This window comes from Coturnix japonica, chromosome 7, assembly GCF_001577835.2.
Source record: "Coturnix japonica isolate 7356 chromosome 7, Coturnix japonica 2.1, whole genome shotgun sequence".
Taxonomy (NCBI): Eukaryota; Metazoa; Chordata; class Aves; order Galliformes; family Phasianidae; genus Coturnix; species Coturnix japonica.
Window position 1 is genome coordinate 19767547 of NC_029522.1, and position 23183 is coordinate 19790729.

The 23183-nt window shown below is 38.5% G+C and overlaps 1 protein-coding gene across 2 annotated transcripts in view; it reads left to right on the forward strand.

Moving 5' to 3' along the window:
• Window positions 1–23183, forward strand: part of MYLK (myosin light chain kinase) — a 171234-nt gene that overhangs the window by 103786 nt on the left and 44265 nt on the right. For both annotated transcript variants that reach the window (XM_015868725.2, XM_032445928.1), the window contains exons 15-18: window positions 4282–4362; window positions 4722–5617; window positions 15158–15274; window positions 16895–16984. In XM_015868725.2, the coding sequence (XP_015724211.1) occupies window positions 4282–4362; window positions 4722–5617; window positions 15158–15274; window positions 16895–16984 (1184 nt within the window). The remainder of the gene's footprint in view (window positions 1–4281; window positions 4363–4721; window positions 5618–15157; window positions 15275–16894; window positions 16985–23183) is intronic.

Consider the following 23183-nt stretch of genomic DNA (forward strand, 5'->3'; position numbering starts at 1 on the left):
CAGCACGAGACCTCAGATCCTCCTGTAGTTTCTAAGAAAAATCATCTGCTTTGTTAATCTTTGTCTTAGAAGCTGAGTATTTCTCTTCTCACCATCTGCCATAAGTTTAGTTAGTATATATTAACCTTATTTAGAGATTTTGTAACTGTGATTAAAATCAGATGTAAACATTCATTTTATTTAATCACTAGCACCTCAAATACTCTCCAGTTCAGGTAATATAGAAGCAGTTGTAAGATTACCTTTCACTACACCACAGTAAGTATAGTTCTGTCTTTGTGTAGGATAGAGGTTGCAAACCTTGTTATCTGCTCTTAACACGTTTGTTGTTAGAAAAGGAAACCACAACTTCTATCCATTCCATTCTCCCACTTAATGCTGCAAAATGCAAATAAAATGACTAGTGGTTTAGCTATAAACACCCTCAAGAGAGGTAAATCAGTGGATCCACTTCAAAGCCAATAAAACTGCTCTCTATTACATCTGTTAAATCTGTCATCCAGTTGTTGCATTCTTTAGGATGAAAACATCAGTGGGCTCTGATGTATATTTCTCTTGAACTAACTCATAAAGGAGTTGCAAAACTTCATGCTGAGGCTTTACAGGTATCTGTACTGAAGCACCAGCTATAGCTGTAACTTATTTATCATTGTCAGTTAAATCTTTCAAGATATAATTTTCTCTGCAATACTTGTTTCACACTCGATAAGCCAGTTGGAATTACCAGCATGTCCTCATGCTGTAATTAGCAGTGCACTTTTTTTTCCTCTTCTTCCAGCGTGATTCCTAGGAATACATGAACAGTAAGTCTTGTCTAAGGTTCATTGAAAATATTTGAGTAGATTCTGCCAAAAAACGAATATTTCAAGATATTCTGAAGATAAAAGCCATTCCAGGGAAAACTGATCCCACAATAGGACAGGGAGCTATTTTTAAAATTGCTTCAGGCTTTGCAGCTGGGGCTTTATTTGTTTTTGTTTGGGCTTTTTTTTTCCCTACTTTCTTTTTCGTCATGTTGTTTTTCTTTTTGTCTTGTTTTGTTTTCTTACGTGTAAAAGTTAGATCATGTGCACAAGCATTATACAGAACAGTCCTGCACAATTCAACACTTTCAGATGACTGTTTGCAGCGTAACTACTAAGCTTAGCTTTTATCCACATCTTATGTTATTCCACGGTAACAGTGCCATTGAGGTCTGTCTTTGTCCAGGGTTTTGTTGATACAATCCCAACACAGAGAACCTCATGTTCCAGAAGTAATGTTGTTGCCAAGCCTCAAAACAGCAAAGACCTGAAAGACTTGGAAGTAGTGCTTGTATACTGCAAAACTCTGCTTTTTCCAACTGTCCCTATGTATCTTGCCTCACTTATATTATGAAACTGCCTAAACGTAAAAATATTTACAAAGCTTCCAGAAATATTCGTGATTGAGTTTTGCATTTAAATTATCCCAGTCCTTAATTTTTCTTAGCTTATTTCTCTTTTTCCATTTTGTGAACTCCAAGTTGTTCAGCCTTAGAAACTTCATTCTTTTTTAGACTCTGCAACTGAATTCACAGGAAAGAATGTTGTACCTTCTCCTTCAGTCAGAAACGAAACTCCTTCTGATTTCACTGGAAGCAGGATTTGACCTGAGGAGATGACACGATGAGTCAGACACGAACTCAAGACTTGTACTCAGTGGTCTAGTTTTCAGCCATTTGCTTGAATCAGAAATCATAATTAAGGCTGAAAAATGACCTTGTGGAAAAATTTGTCCATCTAGGTACTTCTATGGCCCACTGTTGCCATAATCTGTATGTATTTCCCAAGGTATTAAAAATAGAACAAAATGATCTCCTGCATTCTTGCCCTCTCCTTTATTTTCCAAACCCTGTTAAAAAAAAAAAAAAGCTTAGTTTAGAGAGGTCTACTTGGCCTTCCTTACTTATTTCTTTGCATATGGGAAGGAAGGATGCACTGCAGGAAGTGTGTCCTGCAGCAATGCCATTATCCTTCACAATCAGAACTTTTAGATCCCCCTCCCGGTGGAAGATTTCTCTCTCTGTTACTTTATCCTCTCCCACAGGTGTCAGAGTTTTTGTGGGCAAATATTTTTTCATGCAGTCACGACAGAAGCTGAGCAGTGGATCCTCACTATGTGATGTATGCTCTGCATTCTTTGTACTTCAGTTTGCATGTCTTCTCCCTGTTCATCAACTTTGGATTGGTTTTAAGTCCTTAAGAGTGTGTAGTTGGGCTCTACTAGACTTACGGGGAGAGGTATCTTAGGACAAACCAACAGCCTGATAACAAGCTGTGAAGCTGGGAAAATATTTCAACAGCTTAAGGGTGCTTCTACACATAATAAAACTTCAGACAACCAGGAAAAAGGATAGTGAATTTCAACATCCACAAGAACTGGCAGTTTGAAATGAATTTGGACAACAGGCTTTTGGCAATGCTGGTATCTTGCATTGAATGGAATCATAGAATCCTAAGAGTTGGAAGGGACATTTAAAGGGAACAGGAACATCCACAGCTAGATCAGCTAGCTCAGAGTCTAGTCCAGCCTGGTCTTGAATGTCTTCAAGGAGATAATTGCCATCATTTAATTTTGGGATACCTCTGCTTCTTTCTATTTTTCTTGCTTCAAAATGGAGGTCAAATATAAGCAGAAGTAAGAATGGCAGGTCTCACTGCATTGACCTGGGAAGTCTCTTGCCATTTTCTGTTTTGTACTGGAACATCCTCTAATCTTTCCTATTGAAGGATATTAGGATTATTGCTTTGAGGGCCATCAGTAACAGTTTCTAGTGTACACAGTCTGCATGTTGAAAATGTTCCTATGACTTCTCATTGTAAAGATTTCAAGGTCAAATAAGTTGTACTTCTTCACTTTCCAGTTCAGTAACTTCAGCCAACCTCTGACATTTGTTCTTGGTGTTAAAGACTTTATTTCTACACTGTACTGATACCTATTTCATTTTCTAAAGCAAAAGAGAACAATGGAAATCCATCTGAAATGGCAATTGAACTAACTGTTGTTACAAAAGTAGCTTTTTGCTGCATTTGTGTTAATGATGACACCTACTACACGACTCCATTACAAGTTGCAGCTGAGTTGAATTAAACTTAGTCATTCAAACAGAACCATATCTAGGAATGCATTCCCATGTGCTATTTAAAAGCACATCAGACAATACATTTATGGGAAACTAACAAAAAGATACTTCTGAGTCTGTTTTAAACTTCGTGGCAGAGCTGACTTAGAGCTGTTCTAATCCACCAAGAGCGTTTTGAAAGAAGAACAGGGCTGGGGAAAAAGCTGCCTCTCTTTCCTTTCTCTCCCCAGTTCATGTACTTGTTGTCCATGCCCAGGAAATACTTTCAGCAACAAAAATTTGTTTTGTTTTCAAAAGTCATCCAGGAGTTTGCTGTCCATTTGCAAGCTTAAACTGGGAAGGACAAAAGTGTTTTATGTACAAAAGATATCTCTAGTCTTTAATCAATTTAAAGGAGTACGGCAGGAGTTTTTAATAGTATTTTAGGGAAGCAGTGGCAGCAGTTAAAGAACTGCTGCCTAGAGGAGTTAAAATTTGCTTTTGGCATCTCCTGTGTTAAGTAGAGAAGAGCTGTTTGGGACTAGAAGAATGATATAAAGCTGTGGGAGGAAGTGTGCAGAGGGGGTAGGGGGAGTGTTTTAATGAATTCTTTAATGGGAGCCCTTTTCAAAAGGCATCCGTGGTATTCCTCTGCAAAAGGAAGAATAAGTACTCAGCACCATATATGGTGACACTTTTATGTTTTTTAATATAAACATGCCCAGGCTGGAGCAATCCATGTAGATGGGATTTACTGATTGGTTGTGCTGTGGGGGAGGGAAGGAAATGAGACCCTGCTTTTAATGTCTTAACATTAGGAAACTTAAGAGCTTGGGCTTGAATAAATAAACAATAGGCAGAGTTGGAAAGATTTTCAACTTTACAAAATAGCCCTTTCCTCTGCCTCAATTTCCCAGCTTTTGCATTTGTTTTCCTTTAGCATGTTTTGTTTTCAGCTGTTTCATTCTGTAAATTGCTTTGATTTTTGTTCAGGGAGTATGCTGTTCCCAGTGTAGACAGCAACAGATAGGGAAATGATATTTGAGATAGCTTTGCTCTGAGTAAAAGGAGACCAAATCCACTCAGTCAACCACTACAATGCTACACTGGTTTTGAGCTGTTTTAGTCACTTAGCTGAGGAAAGTTACAGTTTTAGAGGGAGAAACCTCAGCTTTTGTGATCTTGCTTAAACATTTTAGGAACCAAGTTGGAGAATGCAGCTGCCAGGTGTCTCTGATGCTGCGAGAGAGTTCAGCTTCCAGAGCAGAAATGCTCAGAGAGTGAGTATTTTTCCCAGGGACTTGCATGGGTGGGTTCTATTTTTTGCTCCGTTAATTCTCTGCCCTTACAGACCCAGGCTGGCTGCTGTTCAACCTAATCCCCAAATGTGACCCAACAAATTGTTTTCATCATACAGGCTAAGCACATTTTACCAAGCCAGAGTAGAGAAGATCTTTTTTGTTTGTGCCCTTATATGGCTCCTGAAGTCATCATTGATGCAATAAACTAATGGAGTGTGCTCCTCTAATCAACCTCCCCTTCTATAAACACATTTTGTTCCTGCTCTGAGATTGTTCTCTGACATTTTTAAACCAGCCCCTTTCCTGGCTGTCTCTTTCCTTTCTTTTTCGGATCATAGTGGGAGGGAATCAGCCAGCTCTGGAGAGCGAAGAGATGGTGGAAATCATGGTGCACTAACATTTGGTAGAACAAGTGGCTTCAAAAAGAACAGCAGTGAAACCAGAGCAGCTGAGGAAGAGCAGGAAGACGTCCGAGGCGTACTGAAGAGGCGAGTGGAAACTCGGGAACACACAGAGGAGAGCCTGAGGCAGCAGGAAGCTGAACAGCTCGATTTCCGTGATATTTTAGGCAAGAAAGTCAGCACCAAAAGTTTTTCTGAGGAGGATCTGAAAGAAATCCCAGCCGAGCAAATGGACTTCCGAGCAAACCTGCAGCGGCAGGTCAAACCCAAGACCTTGTCAGAGGAGGAAAGGAAAGTTCATGCTCCTCAGCAGGTGGACTTCCGCTCCGTGCTGGCCAAGAAAGGCACCCCAAAAACCCCACTGCCAGAGAAGGTGCCACCTCCTAAACCAGCTGTTACAGATTTCAGATCTGTGCTGGGTGCAAAGAAGAAGCCCCCTGCAGAGAATGGCAGCGCTAGCACCCCAGCACCAAATGCCCGTGCCGGTTCTGAAGCACAGAATGCCACCCCCAATTCTGAAGCCCCTGCTCCCAAACCAGTAGTGAAAAAAGAAGAAAAGAATGACAAGAAATGTGAACGTGGGTGTGCAGTGGTGGATGGAGGAATAATTGAGAAAAAACCTGAAAACAAACCAGCAGCAAGCAAACCAACACCACCACCAAGCAAAGGAACAGCACCATCCTTTACAGAGAAGCTTCAGGATGCTAAAGTAGCAGATGGTGAAAAATTGATCTTACAATGTCGAATTTCCTCTGATCCCCCTGCATCTGTCACCTGGACTCTAGACAGCAAAGCCATCAAATCATCCAAGTCCATTGTCATCTCCCAAGAAGGTAAATTAATTGCATTACAAGCCAGCTGGGTGGCACTCTGTTATATCTGACTCATGATTAATAATATTTAGCTTGTTAAAGGTAACACAATACTTTATTTAAGTCCTGTGCCAGTAACTGATTCCAGATGCAACTTTTATGTTATTTCACTGAAGTATACAAGGAACAGCAGTGTTTGACGTTTCTTACAGATTCTCCTTTAACAGCCTGCAGATGTAATTTTTATAAAGTTTTATAAAAGACTCCTTGCATTTCTAAATGCTGTTTACATTGCTAACGCTGGCTAGGAAGCTGGTACATTACATTTATTTTAGTTAAACGTTAAGGATTTAGAATGCTGGACACAAAATAATGTTACTGATGTTTTACAAATTGTGATTTAATTCTCTTGTATATTTAATACTAGAGGCTTTTATTGCATTAAGAAGCATTGTGTTATAGAAGGAAATTACTACAGCTTTGAATTATGTATTCCACATCAGATTTGAGAGTTGATTTCCAGTGTACTTAATGCCCTGTCACAAGGCATTAATAAACACATGCTTTTGTTGTCTTTAAAGACACTCAAGTACTTGTCCATCATTGGCGTGATGACTTTTAATTAATTTCAGGATAGTGCAGAATTTGGTAGAAGTCCTCAGAGAATACTTACTGTTGTCAAATTGAGTAATTTTTTATATGCCACATTCTGGATAACCAAACTCACTAGATTGTTTCTGTGTGAACTGTATCTGCCCAGATTGTATCTGGGCAAAACACTTTTTCCTTGGGACAAAAATAGGAGGGATAACTGACAATACAGAAGGTTTTCATTACTTCATATTCGTTTTATAAAACACATAGCAAATTATATGGAGAGTTTACATTGTCCTGTACATTATATTAACAAATTTCACACTTAAAATAAGAGTCTTAGTCTGACATGGGGATCTACACTCAAAACTCTGAATCATTCATTTAATCCAGAGCATTCTCAATATTATTAAATGAGAATCAAATGAACGTGCACATTGGTTTATCACACTGTGAGCCAAGCACTGAAGCATGAGGATTTCTTTAAGTGGATACAGTCAGAAAAAATATTGTATTCACACAGAAGGAAAAACAGAAATAATATCTGAGTATTATATTAAGGAGGTAAACTAAGAAGATGGGGAGAGGGAAATGATAACAAGTGCATTGTGTCTGTGCATACCTAAAGCAGCATGAGAATTCTGTTTGTGAGCACATGATGATCTTCACAAGAGGGGACCTACAGGAATAGGGGTAATCTCATCTGTAGGAGAAGCTGACTGAAGGAAATGCCAGCCTTGTGAAAAGCATCTTTGTCAGAGAGAATCCAGTTGCTAGACCATAAAGGATCACTTTATCCCATGAGCCACGGGGGAGCCTTTTGGATTGTCAAATGTAGTAGTGTAATGCAGGTGTAATGGTAATGCAGAAAGTTTTTTTCTTGACTGAGAGAAGCTCAGTTATTGACTGTTGCAATCCCCCCGCTCATATTTGCTTTATGAAATAGTACTATGGTTGACCAGAGAAGCTGTAGATTCTCCCTCCTTGAGAGTATTCAGAAGTTGTCTAGACATGGTTCTGACAACCTTCTAGCTGGCTCTGCTTGAGCAGGGGGTTGGACCAGAAAATATCCTGGAGGGAGGTTCAGAAAACATCCACTTGCCAGTGCTGGGTATGTGGCATGTTCCACCCAGTTGTCTAGACTTGGTGACTCTCTTGATTTATGTCACATCACAGAGCTGGCACTTTGTCAGCATGTTTTCCACTGAGGTGAAGAATGAAGGTCACCAGTGGATGAGGAATCTGTTGTTTCAGGACAGGTGTTTTTTTTTGTTTTGGTTTGGTGTTTTTTTTCAGGGAACTTCCCAGTGAAGAAACTGTCCTTATGGTTCACATGCATTATTACACTATTATCGTAAGCAATTAAATAGATATGCATGATATTTAAAGTAAGTTCCAATTTTCTTAGAAGTTGATTTTTCTCATTAGGAGCATGTAAGTAGTTGAATAAACTGAGGGAAGAGAGAAAATAATTAGAACTACAGACTAGGATTGTGAAATGACAACTTCAGTGTGAATATTAGGAAGTATAGCTTGACAGAGAGAAAATCTCCATATGGATTAGTCTCACGTGAAGTATTTGAGCAGCTTTAAACATAGAGAGAAATGATAAAACTGGATCTAGTACACAGCAACCCAGTGCCAATATTGTCTTTTGCCCAAAGACGTGTTTGTCAGGCCTGCAGGTGTTATATCCTTCAGCAACAATGCCTTTGGCCAACCCTGGAGCATCATTTAATGGGCTCAGCAGATAATCCTCTACGGCATTTGTAGCTGAAAGAGGTTTGAGTCTCTGGAGAAAGAGGGAAATTTAGAGCAAATGGACCTGTCTGACATTAATGGGCTTAAATAGTCCAAAGCTATTGTTTATTTCTTCTGTATGATCTCAGTCTGCTTGTGTCCCACACACCAAGATCCATTGTGAAAGTGTGAATGTGTGTATTCTTGGCTATTTCAACTGCTGTTGATCTGTGCTGCTGCGATGTTTCATGGTCATTACTGGCTCTCATACATGGAAAATGGCATACGTATATTTTCCAGAGGAGCATCACAGATGAAGTCTGTGTAGTCAGTTTAGTGATTTCCTGTTAACAAATATATCATAGATATAAATGCATGAAATCTGGTTTCAGAAGCGCTTGATAAAACAAGTGATGCATTTGGCCAAGAAGAGCAGACTTAAAAATGTGCTTGTGTGTAGCAAGGTAACTGGATAGGAGAGCTAACTACTTCATTATGCACTAACTCACTGAAAGTAACTTTCCCTAGTGCTTATTTCTAATCTGATACTAAGGCCCTTTACCTGTTGAAAACAATTCTTTTCACACCTCTGTGCTTGAATAGGCTGACACTAAAGTCCTTGTCCAAGGCAGTTTAGCCATTGGTGAGCAAGAAAAGGGGGAATGTTGGCCTAGTTATTTACCATCAGAACCCAACTTCTGAACACCGGGCTTAGAATAATCACTGATTGTTAAGGTTTTCAGAGAGTGAAAAAAATACATTGTGCTTCCAAAAAAGTCTCTCATCTTCAAGCATACTATGTAGTGTTTGTTTTGTAATATAGTAGTCCAGAGTTTGCAATGTACTCAGTATTCCAGGATAAGATTTACTCTAGCTATAGAAATCAGAATCTAGGTGGCATAATACTGAATGTTACCATCACAACATATCTAAGAACAATCTCAGTCCTTACATTTTGCATTTCTGCTATTAATACTTCTTCATTTCCATTCCAAATAATGTAAATCAGTACTTTTCAGTTCATTAGTGACTGCATGTCTTCTAATAAATCCCCAATTAGTATACTTTAGGTTGATTGTTGTGATTTGTTGCTTAAAGTGTCTTTTCTTATGAAGAAGTTGAGCTCTTGCACCACTTCTAGCAACTTGTATGAGATGGTAGGAATTAAGAAAGATGCTTTTATATTTTTCTTCTTTTAAATGTTTCTTGGAGTGTTAATTCTGTTTCTGGGATAAGCACCAATGTTATTGTTGGTGGGTTTTTTTAACCTGTGAAATCTCAAACGGCAACAGACAAAAAAAAGGAGCATGCTCATAACACTGAGTTTCATGCATTTATATGGGCAGGTTTGATGGGGTATGGCTAAGAGGTAGTTGCTTTTAATATGAGAGAACGTCTTTTTGTTTAAGGTTATGGGGAGGCTTTTTATTTGGGAAAAAAAAAAGAAAAAGATTTTTAGAAGGCTGTAGCAAACACTATGGTGGAGTTAGACTTATAAGGACAGAGCAGAACAACAAACTTCCTCACACGGTGAACTCCTTCGAGCAGAATCCATTTTGTTTCAGATTTGCGTAGTGCTCAGCAGAGTGGTATCCTGTGCTATTGTCCTAATGTGACTTTTGGGTAGAAAAATATGGATTGAAAATCTTTACATGGTTAAAAATCTGGTTTAGAACACAAAAGTAAAAGGGCTTTGAGTGCTGACGTTCTTTCTAGGCTAGAGATTAGAGATGAACAATGAATATAAGTACAAACTAGAAAAAAACTTTCAATTTTGCTGAGTCACCTAGCTATGCCTTTTTGGCTTAGTGTCATTTGAGTGTATAAACTGAGGAAAAACTACTCGATATAGGCATGGCTGGCAGCAGTGGTGTAGCTTAGAAAATGCCTAGTTTGTACTGCTTTGTGCTAAACACTGCAGTTTTTAATTTCTCAGTGTCTTGGCAGCATAAAGAGTTGGTAATCCTGTTAGCAGTAATGCCTCAACAGCCTTCTCGTTGACTTAATATATCTCTTCTCTTCCTATCAGTTGTTCTTGTCTGTGTCATTCTAACTAGGATTTGCCATGACTTTTTGGATTTACTTAATTAGCGTTGAACAAGAATTTGTTGAACAAGAAATTACACATTTCTGTGTACTGCTGAGGGTAGTTGGAATCTGCAGCTTAAAACGCTTCTTCATGAAATTTAAGTTTAGGGCAGTTGTTGAGCATCATTTCTGATGCAGCAGAGATTCTTGATGAGTCAAGCTCCTACTAGCTTTCTCCCAGTAATGCACTTTGTCTAGAACTTGGTGGGGTTTTGTTTGGTGATTCTGTGTTGGTTTGTACTTTGTTTTGGTTTTGTCTTTTTAATGCTCCTCTTTACTGTTGTGTTATGGTTTATTGCCCTATGAAGAAAACAGGTAGCAGAACCATATTTCAGCATCAGTGAGATAGAGGTCATCTTCCTATTGCTGTGTTTGCTGGAGATAATTGCTCCTCTTTCTACTGCGTAGTGGGGCTCATATTTGTTACTTCTGTGCAAATCCTTAAGTATTCTGAAAATAGAGCATTCCTTGTTGCTTGTCATTTTAGTGTCTTAACCTGTATTACTTGTCATTTCACTGTCTTAAACCCCACTTCCTTTGAGTGCATAGGACTGAGTTTGAAAATTAGATTGTCTATGAGGTGTGCTCTATTTTCTCTTTCTCTTTCCATTTCCAACTTGTCTTTTGACATTTGTAAGCTTTTCAGCATTTAATGTAGATATAATTCTCCATCATGGATTAAGATATTGAATAACTCTGGTCCTAGATTCTGGTCACAGGGGAAGTCCACCAAAAAGTGATGATCTTCCATTGTCAGCTCTCCCCAGGTTCATTATTTTGGCAACTCTAAATCTACCTGCACCTGCAGGTAGTAAATTAAGGTGTACATTAAGAAGAGTGTGGCCAGCAGTTTGAGGGAGGTGATCCTTCCCTTCTACTCTGCCCTGGTGAGGCCACATCTGGAGTATGGTGTCCAGTTCTGTGTCCAGTCCAGTTCAAAAAAAACAGGGAACTTAGAGAGTCCAGTGGAGGTCCACAAAGATGGTTAGGGACCTGGAGCATCTCCCCTGTGAGGAAAGGCTGAGTGACCTGGGAGTGTTCAACCAGGAGAAAAGACAAAAGTGGTATCTTTTCAGTGCTTGTAAGTATCCAATGGATGGGAGTCAAGTGGATGGGGCAGGCTCTTTTCAACAGTCTTCAGCAACAGGTCAAGGGACAATGGGCACAAATTGGAACACAGGAAGTTCCATACAAACATGAGGAAAAACCTTTTTACTTTGAGAGTGATGGAACACTGGAACAGGCTGCACAAGAGGTGGCAAATCCCCTTCTCTGGAGATATTCACAACTGACCTGGATGCTTTCCTGTGTGACCTATTCTAGGGAACCTGCTTTAGCAGCATTGGACTCGATGATCTCCAGAAGTCCTTTACAACCCTTACAATTCTGTCATTCTGGGAATGCTTTTAATGCATTAAAATAGTATTAATTACTAGCAGAAACCTGAGATTGTAGTCAGTACTTTCCAGGTAAATCCACTTGCCCTTTTTAAACATGACTGGGGCAGTAGCACATATTTGCACATTTCTGCACAGTTAGTGCAGGATTTATTAGAAAATTAAAAGAAAAACAAACCAAACGCAAAAACAATTTATGACAAAACTAATACCAGTGAACCAAAGTGTTCTTCAATAAATTTATTATGACTCCTAGGCACAATTTATTATGGCCTAGTGTTTAATAATATTGCTAAATACTCTACAATCCTTTGTCCCATGGGATACAAGAGAGAAGGTCAAAGTAGCTTCAGTTTGTATTAGAGACAGGAGTCAGGAGTTAAGCTATCTGGATACCAGAGCAGGGAATTAGATGCAGGAGCTGTTTTTTGTTGGTTTGTATATTTGTTTTATATCTTAAGTTCACTTTCTACAGAGTGTCATGGAAAGAATGCAGAAGCCTAGAGATATTTTAAACTGGTTTGTACTATTTCTGAGCAAGTCAGAAAATCCTTTAATAGCTCAGAATGCAAGGGGAAAGCTTTAGGTATATAAACCAGAGCCTCCAGTAAGTTGTAAGCTTCTGTGGCTGCTAAGGTCTATCTAGAGCTTCATCAGTTCTGTTAACTGGAAGATCCAAGAATTCGTGCTTACTCTAACCCCCACTTTGTGGTAGTGTTTTGAAGTCTGTCAGTGAGCTGATTCCTGAAAGAAAAAAATAAAAAGAGGAATACTGGGACAAAACTGATTGCATATTCTTTTAATTGGCTGGAATTTGTGAAGTGCCAGCATTCATAATTCCAACTAGAGTAACCTTTCTGAGTTTTCTTTCATATGGTCATTTCAGGTCAAAAAGTATTTTTGCAGAGGAAATACCAAATATTGCATTAAAAAGCATTTGGTCCTCTAGCCTCAGGGATCCACTGTGACTCTAGATCATAGAACGCTGGATTTCTGGAGAGTTTCTTATCCTTATTAAATCTCATCAAGTTTTGCCAATTTGTTGCTTTTGTTTTCTGTTGTTAGTGGTTGTGCTTTTTTGGTTGGTTGGTTTGTTCATTTGTTTCACTGTAGTTTTCTAAGACAAGATTTCTACAGCCATATTCTCTCTCAGCTTCCCCTTGTTCCCCTGGCCCAGACTGGCTAATACCTCATTGGATCTTAGGCCGATTTCACACTAGGTTTCGGTAGTTCATAGCTTCACAAATGCTAGTAGCTAAATAAAGGAGAATAATCCAAATTATCTCATGTTCCCTTCAACCCTCTACTGAGGGTAGAATGCAACCATTACATCCAGTGGTAGAAACATGCCCAGCAGTCCCAATATACTTTGTATTTCGTTATCAGGTAGTTGCTGAGGAGTACGCTGAAGTGAAGGGAAATAACATACAGATTATTGCTGTAGGGATGTTGAAGTCAGGAGACAAAAGCTGCCCTTGAAAAATAAGTTTTCTCCTATTCACTAAATGACTGTATTCAAATTAATGAATAAAAATATATATATATTCTTTTGCACTGGGCAGGACTGACATCATTTCATAAGGACTCTCTTTTTTAGAGGAGTAAGACAAAGGCAGATTTGATCAGACCTTGCTGTCTGGTCTGGCCAATACTGGGTTCTAAAAACACAGCTAACAGAGTGCAGAATGCACATAGCAAGTAGAGGATCATCATGAGAAAATCCCAAAATTCTAGATTTTAGTGTAATAGTGGAGAATGACTTATTGTCAGGCTGGAGACTTTTTTTGTGTTTCTTCATCAGGAAGTGTTTCTTGTAAGACATTAACTTATACAGCTGCAGCATGCTCTATGGACAGCAGTTCAACAATGTGAATGCACTTAGGTGGTCAGAGATCTCTGTCACATGTCATCACTTCATAGTCTGTTCTTTGGCAAGAGCGTTTTTGGGTTATAATATGTGACCTTTGCTAAGCATATCATATAGATTTATGCAAATTAATCTTAGATTATAAGTTCCCTTTCATTTCCCGTCCAATTTTCTCTAAGCAAAAGAGTCACCTAAATTTATATTTGCTAGATGCCTGAAAGAATACTTTTCTAATGTCTGCCCTTTATTTGGAACAGAGCTGCAGCTCGTGACATTTTTGGCTCAGCCTAACTCATGAAGATGAGTTGACTCAGGGAAGGCACATGGCTTTTCTCTTCACACAGTGGTTGGCTGCGCACAGCCCCTGTGAGTGAGGGGTCAGCGCTCCAAAGAGTTTTCTCATTGTTTTTCAGGGGAAATTTGGCATTATTTACAGCTTCTTGATTGTGCAGAGAATGAGGAGGAGGGAAACATTCAGTTTTTTCCAACCCATATGTGTCTGGCAAAGCAAATATATGGAGAATGGTTTGAAATTTTTTTTAAAAGATTTGCTTTGAATTAAATTATCCAGCTTTACAATGAGGAAAAATCTGAGTCCCAACAACATAATTGCCACATCAGAGCTGTGATCTAGTCTCCAAGAGGATCTATTAAACTCCCAATGTTTTTCTAATGCCATCTCCCTCATTACAAATGATAGACATGTCTCCAGACTCTTAGAAAAATTCTAAGAAGGATTATCTTTACATTTCATCCATCAGTTAGGAGAGTCTGAGAAAGGTAAATGGAGGAAGAAGAGGAGGTACTACTGTGGCTGAAATTAATGAAGGGTGGAGGCATTCTGGGCAAGAGAATAACAGTGTCTGAAGTGCACAATATCTCAAGACTGTGTTTAGGGCACAGGTCAGCTATTCTACTGAGGAGGGAGAAAGACAACACTTAATGAGGAATATTTGGAAGCTATAAGTGTTTTAAGTGGGGTTTTCCTTGGGAAGCAAAGCACGTAGTTGTTGCAAGCAATGAAAGTGAATGTAAGGAATTAGGTGAACCACAGTTCTCCTTCTTTGTCCCCATCCAGTGGGAACATTTTCTGTTTTGGTTCACAGAGTTTTATGTTTTAAGAGGAAATGTATTTCCCTTGGGTCATACCAGATTCCCTTTGGTAACTACTGAGCTTATGTCGCATCCTGTTCCTACATACCCACTGAAGTCAGATTTTGCTTTTTTCTTTCAAATGTTATGAGTTTGTTTCTGTGACCAATATGACCACTGTTTTTATGTTGGACTTTTTAACAGATGCTTTACAATATCAGGTGATCATTCTTTGATGAATTCAGACAGAACAAAATGGCTCTCAGTTCCATTTTTAAACTTGGCCAGCAAGTTAACATTCTGCTTTCAAACATGGATGCTTATGGGAGTGCTAGAGATAAGTCTGAATCAAAATATTACAGATGGACAGTTTATGGAAGTCCTCTTCTTTTGATACCTGCACTGCTAGCATTTTTTGAGAAATGAAAAAGCAGGGAGTCCTTTTTGCTGCTATAAAATGAAGAACATTAGCAGAGATTCTGCTCTGAGTCTTCTCTACCATTATCCATTAACCACTTCAGGGCTGTAGAGACAGCTTTGAGAATCTTGGGGAACAGTGATGTGTATCCACATGGTTTTATTTATTTCAGCATTAATAAAGTTCTGACTCTGATGTTAAATTATTAAGGTCAACAGTTGTTGTTTTTTTTTTTTTTGTTTGTTTTGTTTTCTATCAGTGAATATCAACTGTCGGAAAGGATTTCTTCATTTCATGCATACCGTTCATTTTGTGGACTGCATCACGATGTCTCTCTTATTTGGTCTCTCTTTCCATTGTATTAGGAACACTGTGTTCATTAACCATTGAGAAGGCCATGCCTGAAGATGGGGGAGAATACAAATGCATAGCAGAGAATACAGCGGGAAAAGCAGAATGTGCTTGCAAAGTGCTTGTGGAAGGTAAGTAGTTTCCTGGGTACAGAAAAAGCCTCTTTAATTTCATCCTTCCTTCCCTTTCTTTCCCAGTACCAGCCTTTATGAGCCATGTACTCAAAAAGTATCTCTGCCCACTTCTCTCCACTTTCAGTCTATACAGTAATTGAATGTGTTCCATAATGGAGCACAAGCAGAGACAATGCAGACCCAAGGACTCTGTTTGCTTTGTGGAATAATCTATATTCTCCTGCTGCTTACTATATTTCCACAAGGATTGTAGATCTGGACTTGTTTCTGAGCTATATGCATTCTTTAAAAGCATATGTGTGGAAGTCTGGTTTACTATTCTGTCTCAGCTCTACTCCATATGACTCCATATGTCAATTCCTTGCATTGACAGAAATTCAGTCCTTTTTTTTTTTATTTTTTTCTAGTGAAAGGGAGGAATACAAATTAATTAGCAGCTCACTTTTGTATGCTGGGTCTTAGAAGATGGATAATTTGTTAACAGGGGAATACTACTGTATAGCCCATGTCCATGACTGGCAGAGGGGAAGGATGGGTGTTACTTCTAAATTAGAATTGTGATCTAAAATTCAGATTGCTCCTTTCTACTCAATCTGCTGTCAGCTTCCCAGACGATGATTTTTAGATTCCAGAAATAATCTTTAATTTCATTATATCTATTTTGTTCTCATGGACTCCAATTATGTCTGAGGGATATTTGACTTCAATCATCAAAATAGTTCTGGGACAAATCTGCAAAATCTTAAGTGTCTGGGCTCAGACCTCGCATAGCCTTCTTTTAATTGTTTGGTAGGAGATTCTGTCTTTCTCTATTGACTTTTTAGAGAATACAGTTTTCACACTCTGGTACATAGAGATAGGTGACTCAAATGGGTGATTCCATAAAATTTATGCTATCTTTTCTCCAGTAACAAAATGTTGAACAGCCATCTCCTGTACAAATAATTTGAAAGGTGAGTATTGGAAAGCTGTAAGCTGATAGAGCTATTGCTGCAGTCATAATCTTGAACTGGGATTCTTTCTTCTGAAGATAAATGTTGGGATCAAGCAATCTAACAAATGATGCTCATTAGAATTTGTTACCTGAAATGCTCTACGTAGGATAACAGTAATGAAAAACATTTGCATCTGCTGCTTATGTGTCTGTATCGTATATGAACATACATGGGAATCACTGCTTTACAAAGTGTGCTTGTCTATATGGTTCATATAGATAATGGAATAGAAGAATGACATGAAAGAGATTCTTCAGGGTGAAATAAGGCTTCAAAGATGCCTTGACGTCCCTATTTCCCTTTCATGTCTAGAGCAACCTTATGCAAATTGTATTTTGTTCTGTTGAGTCAAAATGGGCCCACTAGCTTTGATGGTGCCTCTTGTCTAGTTCTTCTCTTGGGCTCTCAGTGCAACCACTTTCATAGAGAGATTCTCCCTGCCCGCTCCCTCTTCATTTAGGAATATGACATTCTTCAGCAAATTTGTGCAGAAAATTTTGCTTGAAAAAAAATAAAGGCCAATGATTTCCTCCTCTAACCCTATTGAAATATAAAATCAGACAGTTCTTTCATTATTGTTTTTTAAATAGAATTTGTATTTTATTATTTGTTTTGATTGTAGATACCTCATCCACAAAGGCTGCAAAGCCTGCTGAGAAAAAGACCAAGAAGCCTAAGACCACACTTCCCCCTGTGCTGTCAACAGAAAGCAGTAAGTGACAGAGATTTTAATTACTTTCTTTTTACTGGAAACAAACAAGTGCTTTGGATTCCACAGTCATACCCTTCTGTTTACAGGCATAGTATTAGGAGCTTGTTCTGTTCCTTTAACCCCTGCACATAAGGCTTGTGAGCTGTGTTTCTGTCTCATGGGGATTAGAAGTAAGAGCTAAAACCATGAGTTCAGATCTAGCCCACTCAGTTCTCAGTTTTCTATAATGATGCAATAAACTTATGACACAGATTTCTTTTTGGCTGCCTACCAAAGAGCACAGTGGTTTGCCTGCAGTCATGTTGTATGCAGTGTAGACAATATATTGTCTTACCATTGGTAGGTAAAGTATCTTTGCTGAATCATCTTGTAATGTGATCTTTTTTTTTTTACAAGAAATTTCTACTACTGCTTTTGAAATGAAGTGCTGATAGCATACAGATCTCAGGTGTCAATGTGAGTTCCTAAAAAAGGCATAAAGACAGAATTCTAATGGAAAATGCAATCTTTAATCCAACTGTGGCCTCCTTTCAAAAGAAAAGGAAAACAAAAGTTCATAATCTGATTTTCCAGCATGGAACATTTTCAGCTTTTTTTAGCAGCAGTCAGGAATCACTGCAATTTTGTATGGACTGATGACCATACGTAATAACTGTGCCTCTGGAATTGTTATCTTATGTAGAGCTATGTCCTGGGTTACAGCTGTTTCTTAGTTGCTTGCTGAGCATTAAAACTTTTCCCTTCTACATGTTATTTAGGAGCGTGTGAAGGGTCACACCAACATGCTCCACCTCTGTACCTGAGCTTGAAATGCTCTAAATTATAGGAATCAAGAACGACTTTTTAATTTTTTTCTCAGACATGAAAAGCCATTCAAAGCTCCACAGGATCGGGTTTTGAACAGTGTTTTGTATACACATATATTTCACAGAAACCCAGAAAGGTTGAGGTTGGAAGGGTCCAACTCTTGCTCAAGCAGGGACACCCAGCACAGAGTGCCAGGGCTATGCCAAGGGGGCTTTTGAAGCCCTCCAAGGAGGAGACTTCACAACATTTCTAGGCAGCCTGTGTCAGTGCTTCATCATGTGCACAGCACAGAAGTGCTTCCTGATGGTCAGAGGGAACTTGTTTTCCAGTTTTTGCCCCTTGGCTCTTGTCCTGTCCTTGTGCACCACTGATCAGAGCCCTGGCTTCATCTTCTTTGCACCTTCCCATCAGCTATTTGTAGACACTGATACAATCTCAGTCAGCCACTCCCCACAGTTTCCTCTCGTCCTCCCAGCTGTGTTATCAATTGCAGCATCCCTGGGAGAATGTATGAGTAGGAATGAGACCTAGATACAGGGATACATGCCCTGATCCCCATCCTAGTAGAATCACTGCTTGTCTTGCTGTTGATGTTAGTGGAAAATTGGATAGGAGTAAAACAGAAGTTCGTAATTCTGGATTTAGTAATAAATGGGAAATGAAGATGGAAATAATGGTGACTGTTTTGTTTTTTTTTAAGAATTCCCTTTTTTTTCAAAATGTCTTGAAAGCATCTTTTCTGTTGCACTGAAAACAACCAGGGAACGAGAGAGAATGTTGGCATATTTAATTTTAAAAGGATTTGGTTGCAGAGATTCCATGGGTATTTTCGAGCATCTCAGCCTTAGTCTCTGGAAGACTGCCTGAAATGAGAAAAATATACAAAGCTGATCCAGTAGACTTCATATTTTCAATATGAACTGAAATTTCTTTCAGATGTAGAGAAGTTCCTTATCTGAAAGACAGTGAGCTTAACAATTCAGTTACTTGTATATCTTTTCCAGTTCTCTCCAAAAGAAATCACAATCTAATAAGCAGATAAATTTTTACTAAGTGCTCTTCTAGTCTTTGGTGCCACATCAACTCATCAGCAGTCCTAATGGCAAGTGGAGGGAACTACCTGGAAGAAATAGCAAGGAAAAATATCCTAACTATGCCATTGAATGAATTCTGTACTTTGAGTAACTGTTTCAGTTCCAAACCTCTCACCTGTTCCTTTGAATAGGTTTTGGAGAAACAAAGACATTACGTAGCAGAAATTAAATAGACTGGGAATGTTTAGTTTTAAAAGGTATTACTGAGAAGGAATATGATAAAGTCTATAAAATGATGAACAGCCCTGATCTCCTGTGTCAATTGTGGAAAAGAGCAAGAAATGCCATTTCTGGTCAAATTCAGAAATGAAATGCCATTAAATTCAGCATACACTTCACTACACTTTGCTTTGTTTATTCTTCCTGGATTTATAAGATTGAAGTCTATGAAATCACAACAGTATATACTGTATGGGTATAGATGCTGTATATGTTAGGTCACCTTAGGAAATACTTCTTAGAAAAAATACTCCATACTGTCTATTTTCTGTAAGAAAGTAGAAGTCAAATTTCATATGGTGAGCATCTATGTCAACATTTCCTCCCTCAGGATACCTTAAAAGAGATTCCAAGATTTTTGCCCTAGTAGGAACCTTCAGGAAGTCTTATGGAAATTAATTAAATTTTAGTTCTTGAAAGTGAAGATCAATATACTTCTCTTTCTGAAGGAGAATCAATGTTATTGGCATACTAATCTGTAGACATTTTCTCACTGTGACAATTGTTACTGCCCCACTGACTGTACTATAATAGGAAGAAACTGCATCCCAGTAATTACTACTGAGGAAAGAATGGGTTTTAATGCTTCAGAAAATGACCATCTGAAGTCTAAGTATTGGATCAAAGTGTTTGGAGACAAATGATGGTACTTGAATTCAGGCTGAACAATAGTATTTCTGGAAAAGAACATCTGGAAAAGACAGCAGTGGTAGAAGCACTAATTTGTTGTTCTCCGTGAAGTCCAGTCCAGTACTGCTGGCTAATGCCCAGTACGCATTTTGATTCTCTGCCAGGTTACTTTATAGCTCACACCACTCTGACATTTTCTGAGTTAATATTGGCACAGGACAATATTTTCCATGTGTTTTTCATACGGTCCATCCTACATAGCTGTATGTTGACCGAAGAAGACAGAAATGTTTATTGATTGTCTTATGCGGAGGAAAATGAGGGTAGTTTTTGCAACATGGCCTTGAACTGAGGAGGTGCCACACGCCGTCAGTTCCCAGTTATGTCACTGATGACAAATTGCAGATCTGTGGCATGTAATAGAAATACTGACCAAAGGTTCTTTTCTAAAAGAGTGGCCTGCATCCACTGACTTAATTAATGTACAAAGGTACAGAACATCTAGCTTGTCCCACAGAAATAATTTGGAGCTCCTGAATGTCCAAATGCCCTTACAGTCTTTTTCCTTCCTAGTAGACTGGATAGCAGGCTAGTGACCTAGGTTAGGCTGCTGATTGTACACAACTATGCACAGCGTTTTAGCATCTGCTGCTAGGTGTTCTTATCGAGTGTGAGAAACACCAAAAATGGAATCTATATTCAAGAAGCTTCTCTTGCTCCCATCAAATCTTTCAGTGGAACTCACACAACTTTGATTGTAAGCACTGTTTGATACTGGGCCTCTTCTGTACTTTAACTGCAGAAATTGCTCAAGCACTGTGCTGACAAACTGTGATGGAATTGTTTTGTCCTCTAGCTGAGCTGTTTTAAATGCTAAGTTACTTTGAGCATACTATTCTGCATTGCTGAAGCTGTGAGTGTGCTAGATCTCTCCTGACTGGAATACAAGAGTGAATATTTCTTGGATTATTTTTTTTCTCATGCAGGAGGCTAGATTTTTATATATATTTTTTTCAATTTGAAGGTAGTCTCTGAGTGTTTTAGAAACTAAGTTTGGAATGTTGCAACAAAATGTTGGTTGTTTTTAATGAGAAAAATAAAAGCCCTTAAAAATTGCTGAAACATAGAAACTGAAAAAAAGTGACTTGTATGGCATTTAGCTCTTCAATTTCCTCAGGTCGTCACATTTAATTTCATTTAAGAGTTCTTCTCTATTTCATTGTATTTAGGTTATAAATACAAATAAATTGGAAAGATAACTAGGCATGTGCTTCTTGAGAAGCAATCAAGTGAAACTAAGCTCTCAAACCATGAAGTTTTCAAGCTACTGGTGCTGGTGCATTGTCAGTGTTGTTTTTCTCTGTAGCGATTAGAATAGGTTCATGAATATATTAATAAATTAGTAAATAATTATGTGTTTTGCTTTAGTGCAGCTTTAGCCATCATCTTTCTCCTAGCTTATCTGCTCTGAGAAATGCCTGTAGTAAGTTTTTGTACCAACAAGGAAGTCTGTGAGAGAAGCATGGATAGAATGGAATAAGTCATTGCCTTAAATGTGAGGATTTTACTTTTCTGTACTTCCTAGTCTCAGTCACTTCATGCCTTTTAGCACCAGAAATGGTTAGTGGAGACAAAAGCTGTCTCCTCTGTATCATACTCTGATGTCTGGTCAGGAAGAGGTTATACTGTCTTTCTCCTTATGTTTAACAGAGTTAGGCATTTACTCTGCTTACTTACTAGCAGAAATCCATCAGTACAGAAGAATGCACATAACTTTAGACTTGTCCCTAAAGGAAAACAGAACTGGTTAGAAATGCTATCCTGAGTACTGCTGTTTTTTCAGCCTGTAATAGAGTTCTACTTCGTGCTTTATGAAAGCAAGTTGTACAGACAGCCATTTCTGGGGAGGGCTATGCTTATTTTTAGTAAAATTCCAAAAAAGGAAAACAAAAAAGAAAGAGGCTTCCGAACATATCTGCTCTCATGAATTCAGCATCAGGGCAAAGAACTTCACAACCAAATGTCCCACAGCTATCGGCCTGTATGGAATCTTTCCCTTTTTTAGTGTATGTGCCCCCAGACACAAGCTCTCTAAGAGGCAAACCTGGCTATAAAGTTATGTAAATACCAGCCTTGTGATGTTTACATTAAGTCATTTCTAGAAGGCAGATTCGTTTAAGGAGGGAATATTATGTTCTTTTTTTTTTTCAGGCTGGTTTTCAGCTTCAGCCTTTTTCAGTGTAAATATCATAAGAGAGAAAAGGTCTTTTTTTGCTGAAAAAGTAGCAGAAGCAGACTTACACTAACATTTCCAAGAGGCTCAAATATTTTAACGAAAACAATCATTTGACCTCGTCAACTTTGATGAATCTTATTAGATTCTTTCACTGTCTCCAGCAGCTTTTGAAACAAAAGCTGCTTTCAGAAAGATGCATGAGATGAGCTGCGATTCTTAAGGATGGTCTAAGAACAGTAGAGTGTGCATCATCTGCCAAAAAAGTCAGCTTCAAGGATGCAGAGACATATCCTTCTACTCATTTGCTGATACACTGCCCCTGCCTTGCATTTCTGCTCAGTGCTATTTGTGTCTGCAAAACAGGATATTCAGCCAGACCTTCCCGCAACCCTTTGCAGTCTGCATGGTTTGATGAAATCCAGTGACAGTCTGTATATCCTCAGTTAAGTGAATGTAGTGTCCTGATGGGTAAAAACTAAAAATTAAAGAAGTCTTGTATTTTCATATAAAAATCAGTACCTTACTTGATTGGTGGGTTTGTGTTCTTCATTTTGCTGCTATGGAAACCCTCATTGAGGTGAAACTCTTTTGAAGTGTCTTAAACATAGCTCTTTTTCTCCAGAGTTAAGAGGAGTTTTTCTTGTAAAAAAAAAGATCACATTACAAGATGATTCAGCAAAGATACTTTACCTACCAATGGTAAGACAATATATTGTCTACACAATACATAGTGGTTCATTATAAATCCCTGTCTATTCAAGAAGATTATTCTTTAATAGTGATTAACTGAATGTGACTGTAGTTGTAAATGAAGAAATTATGCTATTGAGGTCCCTTCTGTGATGAACTGGGAGTGGCTGATGGTATAACAGGAAATGTTATAGAGAAGTATCTGAGGATTCAGACATTCATTTTGTGTATGTATTGTGTAAAGGCAGCAAATGACAATGTCAGCCAAGTGAAAAAAATTATTGAGTTATTAAGAGTTAGAGTGAAACATGAGAATTTGGAGAATGAGATCACCCCGCCAGCACTTCCCTGACACTTGCAACAACCAAGAGAATAACATGCTGGATTAAGGAACATGATTTTTCTCCTATTTGTCTGCAGTGACATTTCTGAAAAATAGCTGTAGTATCTACATTGAAAGATGGCATTTACTTCTTTGTCATCAGTGGTGTTCTTTGTTCATATCAGGCTTAATGGAGTGTGC